Genomic DNA, 15,776 nt, shown 5'->3' with positions numbered 1-15,776 from the left:
GTCTCGTTTCCATCCCCCCTAGACTGCAGGGCCAAAGGGGTTCGTAACAAGCCCTTTTAGTGCAAAGCAATGATGACGGCACGTGTTTGCTTGCAGGTAACCATGGTTGACAGAGGAAGAACAATGATTCCAAGCACCACCCTCCTTTTGAAGCTTACAGTCTGTTATTCAAACTCAATCAGCATGACAGAGTGATCTCCAGCCTTGTCCTCGTCAACACTCACACCTGTGTTAACGAGAGAATCACTGACATGATGTCAGCTGGTCCTTTTGTGGAAGGGCTGAAATGCAGTGGAAATGTTTTGGGGGGATTCAGTTAATTTGCATGGCAAAGAGGGACTTTGCAATCAATTGCAATTCATCGGATCACTCTTCATAACATTCTGGAGTATATGCAAATTGCCATCATACAAACTGAGGGAGCAGACTTGGTGAAAATGTATATTTGTGTCATTCTCAAAACTTTTGGCCACGACTGTACTCTCTCTCTCTCTCTTTCTCTCTCTCTCTCTCTTTCAAACACACACACACACACACACGCACAGGGGAGGTCTTTCCTACAGCCTCCAACTGAGAGGCAAGTCCTGTTGGTTGGTGGGAAGTCAGGAATATAAATGGCCTGCTTCACTTCCCATTAGTCTGGCTGAGTCAGGGGGCAGCAGGGCGGCGGCATGGTCAGGTGCTGCTGAGTGAACAGACACAGAAAACACTTTCTGTTTTCTCTTCACCCTTTTGGCTATCTTTCTCATGTTAAGTCACCTGCCTTTAATCACACTATCACCCCTCTCCCCAAACCATTAAGATTGTTTTCTAATTTTAAGGGGGTTTAGAGTGGATATTCACATCATTCTAAACTGGAAACAGACTTTAGCTTTGAAATATCAAAAACTTCACTTTGAATGTAATGTGCCATTTTTATTTTTGTATTATTACATTATGTTATATTTACATTTATGAAATGTAGGCCTATTGCAAGGGGCCCTGGCGCTGAATGAACCAGTAGCCTACTTAATTGATATTTTTAGAATCTCAAAAATAGACTCAAGAGTTATGGTTTATAAACTCTTCGATATTTGTCCTGAAGTGGTTGTATGGGTGAGGTTAACATTATGTGGGTTTCCTCCTTCGTGTCCCATGGTATCCGCGCGCGTCACTCACCTGAAAGCCCCTCATCAAAACCCTCATCGATCGTGGCTCATCTGTTCACAGTCGGTGTCCTAACCGATACCCCGTCCCTCCCTACCGTACAGGGGCTTGTTAAAATGATATGCCTGTAGGCTAGGTGTCTCACTCGCAGTGTAATTTCGCCAAGTGCTCCGTCCCGTGGACGTTACACCAGAACGAGCAGATTAGACAGGTCTACTGTGGACCGGCTCAGTGTCTACTCTTTATCACCGATGTTTACCTTTCAGTTTACATCAGAGCTAGGCTAGACAGTAGCTTGGTAATACACGACACTAATGAGTTCTACACACTGACCGGGTTTAAAGTGAAAACTGTCGATACATGGCTATAGACATTCTGGACTCGAAGTAATTTGACACACACTCTTTGGGTGGGTGAGGGCTGAGGGTCAGCAAATGGTTAGTTTATCCAGGCACCGGGGAGGCATGGAAAGCAGCGGAACTGTGTTTGATTTATTTTGGCCATCTGTTGACATCTTTACAACTTGATCATCAGTCTTGAACGTCAAGATCGCGCGCAACAGCATGGTTTCCCGCCACCTCTTATTCTGTCAAATGCACTATGAGATAGGCTAAGGTTTAATGAAATGGGCAGTTATTGAACTGATTTGCATAGTAACTATAGATTGAATGTTTGCATTATGTGTGGCTCTTTGGGCTTGGATGAGATTTCGCAGCAGTTTAATAACCTGTACAACTGACTTTTGATAATCATTTGGACTATTTCGTTATGCTTAGGCTATAGCCTAGTGCTTGTGTTATTCATATTTGATGAGATGATTCAACTGGCAACATTGAACGACAGTCTACTCACTTATTATAGTAGTAACATTGAACGACGGGCTACTCGCTTATTATAGTAGTAACATTGAACGACAGGCTACTCACTTATTCGCTACCGTGGTGGTGGTAGGCTACATCGTCCATCTTAGTCTCTCTCTCCCCTTCCCAACTCCTCTATCTCCCTGTCTGTCACACGCTCTCTCTCTCTCACTCTCTCTCTCACACACAGTCCTGTTGAGCAAATGAGCGCTGCTCCTATTCGGGTCTTTGGATTTGCAGTGAGTGGCATGTTTCAGAACGTCTAGCTCTCTGACCAGCTTCTGTGTGTACATGCATGGACAGGACACGATCTGAACCACTATCGCAGACCACACTTGCATCAAAAGTGCATGGAAAGACTCTGAACACTGCATTTGTGCCGGTAAGTGTGTGTGTACCCATTCTACATTTCTATCGTGGCATGTCTGTCTAATTCCCAGCAGTTAGATCTGTTTGCAACAGCACTGACGTCAAGTTAATACTGTTTTCTATCACATTCATAGCCACTGACAGACAGTAGAATGTTAATGTGTTATTTCACGATCCTCTGCTTGATGAATGTGTTCTAAAGCCCATGTACGCTAAACGGGGAGCAGTGCTCTGGTTTCTCCAGTGGGACCAATGCAACCACCACATCCCATATGAGTGATAATATAACGTTTAATATAAAAGTTATAAAGATGAACATTATTGACTTTGACAACTGAAAACAAAATGATGTCAGAATAAGATTAGGAGGCTATTTCATGCGCTATGAGTTTTCCACGGTGTACAAAGAAACAGAGAGCTCTCCGATCATCTGCAACCCCCTTCTTTTTTTTTTTTAACTAGACAAGTCAGTTAAGAACAAATTCTTATTTACTGTGACGGCCTACACCGGCCAAACCCGGACGACGCTGGGCCAATTGTGTGCCGCCCTATGAGACTCCCAATCACGGCCGGTTGTGATACAGCCTGGAATCGAACCAGGGTCTGTAGTGACGCCTCTAGCACTGAGATGCTGTGCTTAGACCGCTGCGCCACTCGGGAGCCCCGACTCGTTCTCACTCTCGTAGCTCCGCGGCTTATCCTCGTATCCATTTCAGTGACTCCAATAATATCGAGTGGCGGTAGCGAGCGTATTGACTGTGTGTGTAGGGGCTCGATGGGGTCACCCTAGCCGGGTTAATTGAGTTAGCAGCCCGCACCTGGTGGCTGCGTGACAGGAAGGGACCCGGGATGCAATAGCGGTCCAGCTAGTGGTTAAACGATCCCCGGGAACGCGTGTGTGTGCGTGTGTGTGGTAATGTCACACATGAGTACCAGTGACTGTGTGTAAGAGAGACACGGAAAGTGTAAATTCTTGTGAGAAGTAGTTATGTTTCAGGTTCCCTTTGGTCCTTTTGCAACAGTGTTCTCGAAAACGATATCACACTATAGCTGTCTTTAGCCCCTACACCATCACTACGGCACTCTGTTGTGTGTGCAGAATCTGGCAGGCGGCGATAAGAGTGAGTGGGAACCGGCCTGCTCAGAAACTCCAGTACCGCTGAATGTGATCCGTCAGGGTCCATGACCACTTTGATTAGAAGAAAATAAACATTTTTACAGTATGGCGCTGACCCGGGTCTCCAAGCCCGGTCTGTGTGGTTGCGCGTGCAGGGCAGGCGGCAGGAAAGCCAGAGACGCGTGCGCCCTCCCCTGCTCCCATTCTATACGATAACCTATTGTGCGCTGAAATGAATTGGATAATAATAGCATTGATCTGAACCTGATCCCTCGGGCGTGGTGCCCTTCGGTCCATTGATCGTATCTAAGATTTATGGAGGGTGGTTAGGGACCTAGGCCATACTCTGGCCAAGATGGGTGTGGTGGGCTTTTGTGAATAACATAGGTTTTCTTGTGTGCAATGTTTATGTATAATAATGTTTTATTTATGTGTGTTTTTGTGAGTGTGTATGTGCCTAGAGTTGTTTGAACTGGACTTTGGCCTGCTGCTATCTATGTGCTCCTCCTGATAGGTTATATATTAGAAGAGCTTGACAACTGGTTGGGTACTATGCATCATCCTGAGTGTATTTAGGATGCATTTAGACTATGTGTGTTTGTGTGTGTGTGTGTGTGTGTGTGTGTGTGTGTGTGTGTGTGAGAGAGAGAGAGAGAGAGAGAGACAGAGAGAGACAGAGAGACAGAGAGAGAGAGACAGAGAGAGAGAGAGAGACAGAGAGAGAGAGAGAGACAGAGAGAGAGAGAGAGAGAGAGACAGAGAGAGAGAGAGAGAGAGAGAGACATAGAGAGAGAGAGAGAGAGAGAGAGAGAGAGTATTTGTGTGTGTGAATCCGCGTATAAGAATGTGTGTATGGACTGTGCAGGACAGAGAGCAGCATTAATATCACTCTCAGACATTAGACCTATCATGTCTGGTATAGAGCCATTCATCAGCCTCTCCTCTCATAGAGATGCCACTCAGATCCAATCCATTAGCCACGCAGTGTGGGCAACACAAGTTAATGTCTGCCCACTGCAAGAGGACTCAGTTAGTGTGTGCTTTGATTCTGTAATTGTTTTAAGGACAGATTGGATGTAAGTGTGTGTGTCCCTCTCCATGCTCGAGGCTATCCTACCAATTTGTGTCTTTGTGTGTATGTTGATAAGAGATACAGCATAAGGTGGGTGTCTGGAGAGTGTGAGTAAGTATGTTTGTAATGTGTGTGTGTGAAAGAGGGGGAGAGTTGTGACTCGTGATGGATGATGGAGAGGATAGATAATGACATCTTGTGAAGAAACACCATTCCCCCTTCACCGCAGTACCCCCCCCCCCCCCCCCCCCCCCCCCCCCCCCACACACACACTTGTTAGCAAATGTGTCAGCTAGAGATGCCATGCAGGAGCTTGCAGGGATTTGTAGTTTTGCTTGATGTCTACTTTGATGCTAATTAGCATTTTTGAATCGGAGTGTAAATAGAGCCGAATATATTAATAAAAGTCACCTTGTCCAAGAGAGATTTACATGGTTATCAAAATATCACTCCAGGGTAAGCCTACATGAAACACTGCCCTTATTTTAAGTGTTTATAAAAATCCCATACGGGAAAAATGAATAGTGGATAAACAATTGGAACCATTTCCCTGTTTGACCGCTAGGTTTTATGGGTATTATGACACCTCCACTGTGGTGCTCTATTCACAGTCAACCCTTTTTCTGTCACCCTTTTTTCTTCCTATTTTCCCCTTCCACAAAGAGAGCAACAAATATTTTCTACCTCACTCCATCTCTCCCTTGATTGCACTTTCTCTCTTCCCCCTTTCCCCCATTCCCACTGGGCAAAAACTGGTTGAATCAACGTTGTTTCCATGTCCTTTCAACTCCAAAAATCGATGTTATGGGATTTGCAAAAAGTATTCAACGTAAGGGCATTTTGTATTTTTTCACGCAACTTTTAACCTAAATCCAATGACATGATGAGATTTTTGGTTGATTTCACAATGAAATTACAATAGTTGACAACTCAATACAATTTAAATCAAAACTAGACATTGAATTGACATCTGTGCCCAGTGTGTTCTCTCCTCACACACAGAGAAACAACTCTGCCTCCACCACTCTTTCTCCCCCTCTCCTCTCCTCCTCTCTTCCTCCTCTCTATAGTTCCTGTACTGGCTAAAGTTGAGCAGGTGTGAATAGCAATGTTGATTTGCAGTCTGGTATCTCATCAGTGTGAGGCAGGTCATTGATGTGATTGTGTCTCTGTCCCCAATGTCTCTCCCTCCGAACAAACATCATCTTCCTCCCCTCCTCTCTTCCTCCCCTCCTATCCTGTTACAGATTATGCAAACCACAATTATAGTTAGATCTAGTTATACACAGACATGCTCAAATTCAGATTCTGGACACACATACGCTGATATAATGCAGAATGTTTGTGTGTTGTTCTTTCTCACACGCAAAAACAATGACTTTGGTGTGTACTTATTTTTATTATTTTTTCAGTGTGCGGTTTATACTCTTGTTTATGAATACTAATTGTTCCTGCAAAAACCAGCACTGGACCTAGATCCACTGCTGTGCACAGGGTTTATCTCAATTTTTTACACTCAAAACCAATATTTGGTGTACTGGACTATAGTAGACGTCAGGTCATCATAGAGTACATATTGAAAAGTTTCATTCCAAAACGCCATATATCCATTTTCTGAAATGTTGTTAAATTAGCTTACATTGTTTAAAGAACTTATGAAAGAGATTGGTGTGTTTTTTCAATATCTAATCATGGCATGGGTTTGTTCAATGACAGACATGTATTTGTTTAAAATCTATCACTTGATGGTTTCATTTCAGAGAGACACATAATAATGTTTTTGGGCAAAAAGCTGTATATTCGCATCACTCAGAGAAATAATAAGTATTGCCTGGTTTTACTGAGTTAAATGTAGCAAATAACTACACTTTTAATAATGAACATTTACAAATTATACATTTGTAACATCAATATTTGTAAAATAATTAGAAATAATAATTCAAACAAGTAATGTGAGATTTGTATGTAAAACATTTACATTTGACATTTTAGTCATTTAGTAGATGTTCTTATCCAGAGTGACTTACAGTAAATGTAGTCATCTGAAGATACTGTAGCTAGTTGAGGCCACCACATATCACAATCAAATATACAGGATACTAACATTCTATTCCAGCTAAACAATGGATATATAGCTTTTTGCTAAAAATACATTTTCATACACATCTAAAATCTGAGAACAATAATATTTTACACACACACGAAGATACCCATAAGAAATCCTTTCTGATGAAAAAACACAAATGTTAAAAATTGGTGGATACATCGTTTTGGAATTAAACTCTTCAATAATGAATTGTAGAGAAAAATAATCACAATTACAATGGCTGCCAAGTGTAAATGAAAGGGAAATACAACTCACTGGCTTGATTTGGTAGACTAGTAACAGCCAAACAAACACAGAGCCAGATGCTCACACATTGTTGCCTCAACACACATCCTGGGCCTCAACACACATCCTGGGCCTCAACACACACCCTGGGCCTCAACACACACCCTGGGCCTCAACACACACCCTGGGCCTCAACACACACCCAGGGCCTCAACACACACCCTGGGCCTCAACACACATCCTGGGCCTCAACACACATCCTGGGCCTCAACACACACCCTGGGCCTCAACACACACCCTAGGCCTCAACACACACCCTGGGCCTCAACACACACCCTGGGCCTCAACACACATCATGGGCCTCAACACACACCCTGGGCCTCAACACACACCCTAGGCCTCAACACACACCCTAGGCCTCAACACACATCCTGTTCCTCAACACACATCCTGGGCCTCAACACACACCCTGGGCCTCAACACACACCCTGGCATACTACACATGTGATGTATTGAGGATCTGGAGCAGTCTGCCCACTTTCCAAATCTTTGATCTCTCTGCTCACTTTCCTGAGGCAAAACAGGTGTGTGTGTTTGTGTCTGTGTGTGTATGTGTTATGATGATGGGTGTGTATTGCTGTTTGTCACAATCCACTATAATGAAAAGCCATTCTCAGACTTATAGAACTTCTGAAACCTGAGATAGCGATCTCTGTTAATTTATAATTTTTTACGTGTGTGTGTGTGTGTGTGCTACTAACTCTCACCATCTCATGTCAGAATTAGATGTTCATCCATGTTTCTTAAACGTCAAATTTCAAAGTTATCCCAAATGTCAAATTTCAAAGTTATCCCAAATGTCAAATTTCAAAGTGTTTAAGGTGAAGTTTAGGCATTAACTCAGAAATGTAAGGTTAGGCATTAACTACAAATAGTTAAGGTTTGGGATAGGCTTAAAACAAAAATACATTTCTAACACTGGATTTGAGCTTGAATCATTCTATCTCTGTCCACAACATCTTAGCAAAACCAAAACATCCTTGAAGGTAACCACGCTCACTGTTGCCCCTAGTGGCCAGTTTCCACATCATCAGACATGGATGGACATTGAATACTGACTTGTATCACAGGTGACCTGGCTGGTATGTGTATGTATGTATGTATGTATGTGTGTGTGTGTGTGTGTGTGTGTGTGTGTGTCCTCACAACCAGTTCTGCAGAATGTCCATTCCTGCCTGTCTAAATAACTCCCCCACACCATTCCCATCCTTCCATCTCTGTCTGCCCCTCCTCTCCCTCTCTCTCTCCTCTCCTTCCCTCTCTCTTCTCCTCCCCTCATCCTCTCTCTCCATCTTCCTAACCCTCCCTCTCTCCTCCCCTACTCCCTATCGATCAATCCAAAGTCATGAGTCACAGAGCAACATCATCTCCCTGATTGATGGGTGTCAGAAATCAATCCAAAATAACTTTAGGAAAGAATGACAGAATGAAAGAAAGAAAAAAAGAGCATCTCAACAGACAGTAAGTACCCTTAGTCATCTCTGTGTTGTAATCATGTATTCCATCTTCTGTCTCATCCCCCCTCCCTCCCTTTACCTCCCGAGTGGCACAGCGGTCTAAGGCACTGCATTTCATTGCAAGAGGCGTCCCTACAGACCCTGGTTTGATTCCAGGCTGTATCACAGTCGGCTGTGATTGAGAGTCCCATAAGGCGGCGTACAATTGGCCCAGGCTCGTCCAGGTTAGGGTTTGGCCGGGGTAGACCATCATTGTAAATAAGAACTTGTTCTTAACTGACTTGCCTAGTTAAGTAAAGGTTAAAAAATAATAATTCCCTCTCCTCCTTTTCTATTGAAAGACAGGCTGAGGCTCCTCTGGGGGGAAGGAAAGAGACAAAGACCCAAGAGATAGCCTCAGTGGTCCCTAACTCTCTAACGGTAAGGGTAGCAGAGGAGACATACAAGAGGCAGTGTGTTCAGGAGAGCCAAGGGCATTTGGGCTGCGTTACCCCTTTAGCCCTCTAGTGGGCGCCCTCCTCTCTCATATCAGGCCTGGAGGGACATGGCCATCTGAAAGACTCCTCTCTCTACCACCTTCCATCACTCCCTCTATCAGTCTCTCTTTTCAACAACGTAACGCTAATCAACCCTCGTTGCCATGGAGAAGACATACTCCCTCACGGCCCACTACGATGAGTTCCAGGAGGTCAAGTATGGTGGTCGCTATAGCAGTGGCACCCTTAGCAACGGCATGAGCCTGCACTTGGGTGGGAGCCTGGACCGTAATGTTGGGCGGGGCCGAGGCAAAGGGGGTGGGGCTAGTGATCGGAGTCGGGACCTGAGTGGCATCAACAGCGGACAGGGACTTCCTCGATGGAGCCGCAGGGAGATCTGCCTGCTCTCTGCTCTGGTGTTCGCCGCGGGGATGTGTGTCATCCTGGGCAGCATGCTGGCACTCAAATACATCTCCCTGGACTTCCAGCAGGAGGCGCACTGCAGACAGGACTGCCAGAAGAAACGCTCGTTAGTCCGAGCTGCACGCTTCGTCCAGGCCAACATTGACCCCACCATCCAGCCCTGCCAGGACTTCTACAGCTTTGCCTGCGGCGGCTGGCTACGACGCCATGGCATCCCAGAGGACAAGCTGAGCTACGGCATCATCACCGCCATCGGAGAGCACAACGAGGAGAAGCTACGACGCCTCCTGCTGGAGCCCGTGCGCCGGCACACCGTGGACTCGGCTGAACGCAAGGTGAAAGAGTTCTACCGCTCCTGTGTGAACATCCAGGAGATTGACAAGCTGGGGTCGGGGCCCATGACAGAGGTGATTGACAGCTGTGGTGGGTGGGACCTGGTTGGAGTGCCCTCTGGTGGTGCGGGGTGGGAGAGCAGTACTGCACCAGCCAGACCAGACTTTGATGAGCTGCTCTATAGGACCCAGGGGGTGTACAGCACAGCTGTCTTCTTCTCTCTCACTGTTAACGTAGACGATAAGAACTCCTCACGCAACGCTATCAGGGTAAGAATGTGTGTATGGATGTGTCTGTCTGTCTGTGAACATCTACTGTTTATCATCTGACAGATGTACCATCTGTTTACTTACATGTCGGTGTTGTTTACACGTGTTCATATGTGTTCTCTTGACTGTGTGTATATTTATAGATTGATCAGGAGGGGCTCACACTGCCTGAGAGGACTCTGTACCTGGGGCAGGATGAGGACAGTGTGAAGGTAAAGGATTACCCCCTCCCTCTTTCTATCCACCACTCCATCTCTCCATCTGTTCACTTATCGACCCACTCCTTTCTTTTCCATCTATCCACCTGTTTGTTCCTGTCATCGCTGTTCCCTTTTTGTTATCCTGTCTGCTCCGTCATATGTCACACTGCTGTCCATTGACCATTAATAATGATGTCATGTTGTTGTCCAATGTCCATTAATGATGATGTCATGGACAGATCCTGGCAGCTTACAAGGCCCTGATGGAGCGTCTGCTAAGCATGCTGGGAGCTCACAATGCCACTCAGAAGTCCAAAGAGATCCTACAGCTGGAAACACGCCTGGCCAGCGTAAGTCTATGTCTGTGTGTGTGTGTGTGTGTGTGTGTGTGTGTGTGTGTGTCTGTGTGTTCAGTTCTAATGTTTCTTCCCCTCTGTTTCAGATCACTGTGTCTGAGTATGATGAACAGAGAAAGGACATCAGCATTATGTACAACCGCATTACCCTGAGAAAACTACAGCACATCGCTCCCAGTGTGAGTACCACACACACCACACACACATATGTATTGTGTGTGTGTGTGTGTGTTTGTGTGTATGTGTGTGTGTGTGTGTGTGTGTGTGTGGGCAGAAGTGTGATGGATTAAAAGCTGAACTCCAGCAGAGCATTGTAAAGAGTGTGTGTGCGTGCGAGGCGGGGGGCCATTCTACGCCCTGTAAACCTTTCATACTCACGCCTCTGTGGCTCAGCGAAGCTGTCCGCCCTGCAGGGATAGAAGGAGACCAACGGGGGGCTATGGAACGAGGGAGGTGGGAGGAAGAGAGGGAGAGAGAGGGTAGAGAACGGGAGAGGACGGGATAAATGGTGGTCGACGGGGGACTACAGAAGGAGGATGGAGGGAGGAGGGGGGAAAGGAGACAGAGGGGAACCGATGTAGGAGCATATGGAATGAATCTGGGGGAGAGAGGGACTGAGCGGGTAGAGAAAGAGGGAGTAGAGGGGGGAAGACAGGAGGGGAGAGCCATAAGGTACGTTGGAGAGCAGCAGAAAACTGATGGAGAATTCAGAGCTGCTCCATCACTTCTGATTGGAGAAGAAGGGTGGGGATAGGAGGGGAGAGAAGGGGGGAGTGAACATGAAAGGAGAGAGAGATGGATGATGTGAGCTTCACTAGCATCACTCATAAAACGAGAGAAAGAAACATGAGAGAAAAAGAAAGAAAGAAAGAATACAAGAAATGTGAAAGAGATTACTAAAAATATGCAAATGGTGATTGAAATTGACATACAGAGAGACAGACAGATGGATGTAGAGACAGACAGCAAATCCCAGGGGAGGAGTAATAGACAGTAGCTGTAACTGTTGGTTAGACAGATGGACAATTAGATATACAGATGTAGGATCTTAATTGATCACTCTTTTGTTGCTGAGAATGCAGATTGCAGATTTGTAGTGTATTTGGATTTTAAAACGACTTCTAAGGTTTGTAATTTCCACTTTGAAATTTCTGACTTGATTTACCCTAACAAAAAATGTATCAATTGCTACAAAAATGTACATTCATTATAATCCACATAATAATTCACATTTCCTGTTGCTGAAGGATTATTTTCCTGCTCAGGATTATCAGTCCACGCTCAGACAGACAGACATGGTCAAATTATGTTCATACTGATTTATCCCTCTCCACCTTTCCCTCTTTCACTCTCTTTCACTCTTATCTACTATCCCACTATTGCCTGTTAAATATAGTGGGAGATTATGAGACCATTTGGGATTACAGGGATGCGAAGTTAAGGAGGAACTTTGTGTTGTGGATGACCTAAACTGTGAGCAGGGGTTTCTAACAATCGTTTTTTCTTATCTTGCTAAAACTGAAACCTCCTCTCCTCTCCTCTCCTCTCCTCTCCTCTCCTCTCCTCTCCTCTCCTCTCCTCTCCTCTCATCTCCTCTCCTCTCCTCTCCTCTAACCTGTCTCTACAGCTGCACTGGAAACGTTTGTTGGACAGAATCTTCCATGATAACTTCTCTGAGGATGAAGAGATTGTGGTGTTGGCTACTGACTACATGGAGAAAGTCTCAGAGATCATCAATACCACCTCCAAAAGGTGAGAGAGATAGGGAGAGTGGAAGAAGGGGAGGAGGGGAAGGGTGGGAGGAGGGGAGGGGAAGGGTGGGAGGAGGGGAGGAGGTGAAGGGTGGGAGGATGGGAGGAGGGAAGTGTGGGAGGAGGGGAAGGGTGGGAGGGTGGGAGGAGGAGAGGAGGGAAAGGGTGGATGAGAGGCAGAGGAAGAATGCAAAGGTTAGAGAGTTACATGGAACATCAATGGCATAAGATACATGAGTTTTGAGGATGTGTAAGAATTTTTGTAGGAGTTGCTGAATTAGTGTGTGTGGCCTTTACTAGGGCTGTTACTATACACTGTCATGTTGTAGTGTCATAGTGTGTATACACATTTTTTACTAGGGCTGTTACTATACACTGTCATGTTGAAGTGTCATAGTGTGTATACATTTGTTTTTGAGTGTGTGTGTATGTGGGGGTGTTGTGCTGTTAAAGGCAGCTCTTGTCAGACTCCAGAGGTGGCTGTGAGGGCTAGTGGGAGTCAGGTTGCCTGTTACTACTGCTGACAGCTCTCCAATACTGACCGGTGTTATACTCTACTCTACACTACACTACACTTCACACCTGTCTGTCTGCCAGTCTGTAGTAGTCTGTCTGTAGCCTACTATCTCTCAGTTCATTTTAGTTCATATAATTACAGTTACAATTACAGTACATTTCAATTGATGGTCTGTCTGTATAGCTTTTTTATCTTTCAATACTCTATACCTCCAACCTTATCCTTCATACCCCCCCCCCTCCCTCATCCTTCATACCCCCTCCCTCAGTCTTCATACCCCCTCCCTCATCCTTCATACCCCCCCTCATTCTTCATACCCCCTCCCCCTCCCTCATCCTTCATACACCCTCCCTCATTCTCCATATACCCCCTCCCTCATTCTTCATACCCTCCATCATCATTCATACTAACTCCCTCCCTCATCATTCATACCCCCTCCTCCCTCCCTCATCATTCATACCCCCTCCCCCTCCCTCATCATTCATACTAACTCCCTCCCTCATCTTTCATACCCCCTCCCCCTCCCTCATCATTCATACTAACTCCCTCCCTCATCATTCATACCCCCTCCCCCCTCCCTCATCATTCATACTAACTCCCTCCCTCATCATTCATACCCCCTCCCCCCTCCCTCATCATTCATACCCCCTCCCCCCTCCCTCATCATTCATACTAACTCCCTCCCTCATCATTCATACCCCTGCATCATCATTCATACCCCCTCCCCCCTCCCTCATCATTCATACCCCTTCCCCCCTCCGTCATCATTCATACCCCTCCCTCATCCTTCATACTAACTCCCTCCCTCATCATTCATACCTCCTCCCCCCTCCGTCATCATTCATACCCCTCCCTCATCTTTCATACCAACTCCCTCCCTCATCCTTTATATCCCCTCTCTCCCTCCCTCATCCTTCATACCAACTCCCTCTCTCCTTCCCTCATCATTCATACCCCTCCCTCCCTCATCCTTCATAACAACCCCCTCTCTCCCTCCAGCTGTATTCCTGCTCTTATCTCCTTTCCTCCTTTTTCTCTGTTCTTGTACGTAGTTATATCAGTTCTTGAGTAAGATGTTCTTTGAAATGAGAAAAGAGACACACAGTGGGGTGAGTGCTCTCATAAAATGTCACGTCACTTAATATCAGATAATGTAATATTAATCTTATCATAATCCTCTTTACTATAATCACCCTTATTACCGTCACTGTGGTGACGACCGGCATTACAGCCAATCCACTTTGATCCTCAAGTCGCTGGAGGCTCTGGGGATTTTGTGTATTTTCTTTTGTTTCCCCCCTTCCTCCATGTATCTCTCCATCCTGGTGATTTCAGTGATAAACCCCTCGCTTCATGTTCCCTCCTCTCTCTGTTTTCTCCTTCCTCTCTCTTTTTACTGTCTGTTTTCTCCCCCCTCCCCCTCCCTTCCCCTCTCCTCCTCCCTCCTCCCTCCCTCCCTCAATGGGAAACATATGTTAACATTGCCAAAGCAAGTGAAGTAGATAATAAACAAAAGTGGAATAAACAATGAAAATGTACAGTAAACATTACACTCCCAAAAGTTCCAAAATAATAAAGACACTTCAAATGTCATTATGTGCAAATAGTTAAAGTACAAAAGGGAAGATAAATAAACATAAATATGGGTTGTATTTACAATGGTGTTTGTTCTTCACTTGTTGCTCTTCTCTTTTGGCAACAGGTCACAAATATTGCTGCTGTGATGGCACGTTGTGGTATTTCACCCAATAGATATGGGAGTTTATCGAAATTGGGATTGTTTTCTAATTAAATTTTAACTGCATACTTGTTGTTTGTGTAAATGGATTTTATAGTGTGTTTTTCCCCCAACACCACTTTCCATCAATTTGCATAGCAGATCATCATGCCAAATTGAGTCAAAAGCTTTTTTGAAATCAGCAAAGCATGAGAAGACTTTGCCTTTGTTTTGGTTGTTTATCATTTAAGGTGTGCAGGGTGAATATGTGGTCTGTCGTAATTTGGTAAAAAGCGAATTTGACATTTACTCAATACATTGTTTACATTGTTTATGATAATGCAGATGATTTTCCCGAGGTTGCTGTTGACGCATATCCCACAATAGTTATTGGGGTCAAATTTGTCACCAATTTTGTGGATTGGGGTGATCAGTCCTTGGTTCCAAATATTGGGGAAGATGCCAGAGCTAAGGATGATGTTAAAGAGTTTAAGTATAGCCAATTGGAATTTGTGGTCTGTATATTTAAGGATACCACCAACATCACAGGCCTTTTTGGGTTGGAGGGTTTGTATTTTGTCCTGTAGCTCATTCAATGTAATTGGAGAATTCAGTGGGTTCTGGTAGTCTTTAATAGTTGATTCTAAGATTTTTATTTGATCATGTATATATTTTTGCTGTTTGTTCTTTGTTATGGGGCAAAAAGATTGGAGAAGTGGTTTACCCATACATCTCCGTTTTGGATAGATAACCTTTCGTGTTGTTGTTAGTTTAGTGTTTTCAAATTTTCCCTGAAGTGGTTAGATTCTATGGATTCCTCAATTACATTGAGCTGATTTCTGACGTGCTGTTCCTTCTTTTTCTGTAGTGTATTTCTGTATTGTTTTAGTGATTCACCATAGGCATAGGCCCAGGTTTTTCCCGGACTTTATGTTTTTGGTTGGATAGGTTTCTCAATTTCATTCTTAGGTTTTTGCATTCTTCATCAAACCATTTGTCATTGCTGTTAATTTTCTTCGGTTTTCCGTTTGACATTTTTAGATTTGATAGGGAAGCTGAGAGGTCAAATATATTGTTTAGGTTTTCTACTGCCAAGTTTACACCTTCACTATTACAGTGAAATGTTTTGTCCAGGAAGTTGTCTAAAAGGGATTGTATTTGTTGTTTCCTAATTGTTTTTAGGTAGGTTTCCACACTACATTCCTTCCATCTATAGCATTTCTTAATATTATTCAGTTCCTTTGGCTTTGATGCCTCATGATTGAGTATTGCTCTGTTCAAGTAGACTGTGATTGTGCTGTTATCTGATAGTTGTGTCAGT

The 15,776-nt window shown here is 44.6% G+C and overlaps 1 protein-coding gene across 4 annotated transcripts in view; it reads left to right on the top strand.

Annotated features, from left to right (window-relative positions):
- Positions 1 to 1,935: 1,935 nt before the first annotated feature.
- LOC110503381 (endothelin-converting enzyme-like 1) overlaps positions 1,936 to 15,776 on the top strand; it is a 32,896-nt gene continuing 19,055 nt past the window's right edge. For 2 of the 4 annotated variants that reach the window (XM_090218803.1, XM_090218801.1), the window contains exons 1-6: positions 2,168 to 2,388; positions 8,759 to 9,914; positions 10,058 to 10,126; positions 10,354 to 10,464; positions 10,557 to 10,649; positions 12,098 to 12,222. In XM_090218803.1, coding sequence (XP_090074929.1) covers positions 9,054 to 9,914; positions 10,058 to 10,126; positions 10,354 to 10,464; positions 10,557 to 10,649; positions 12,098 to 12,222 — 1,259 coding nt within the window. In that variant the 5' untranslated portion in view covers positions 2,168 to 2,388; positions 8,759 to 9,053. Of the gene's footprint in view, positions 2,389 to 8,754; positions 9,915 to 10,057; positions 10,127 to 10,353; positions 10,465 to 10,556; positions 10,650 to 12,097; positions 12,223 to 15,776 lie in introns of all 4 variants that reach the window. The other 2 variants (XM_090218804.1, XM_090218802.1) reach the window with 2 other exon arrangements.

This window comes from Oncorhynchus mykiss, chromosome 24 (assembly GCF_057628025.1).
Source record: "Oncorhynchus mykiss isolate SJ-2025 chromosome 24, ASM5762802v1, whole genome shotgun sequence".
Lineage (NCBI taxonomy): Eukaryota > Metazoa > Chordata > Actinopteri > Salmoniformes > Salmonidae > Oncorhynchus > Oncorhynchus mykiss.
The sequence above is the reverse complement of the archived record's forward strand: the minus strand, read 5'-3'. Positions and strand labels throughout refer to the sequence as shown.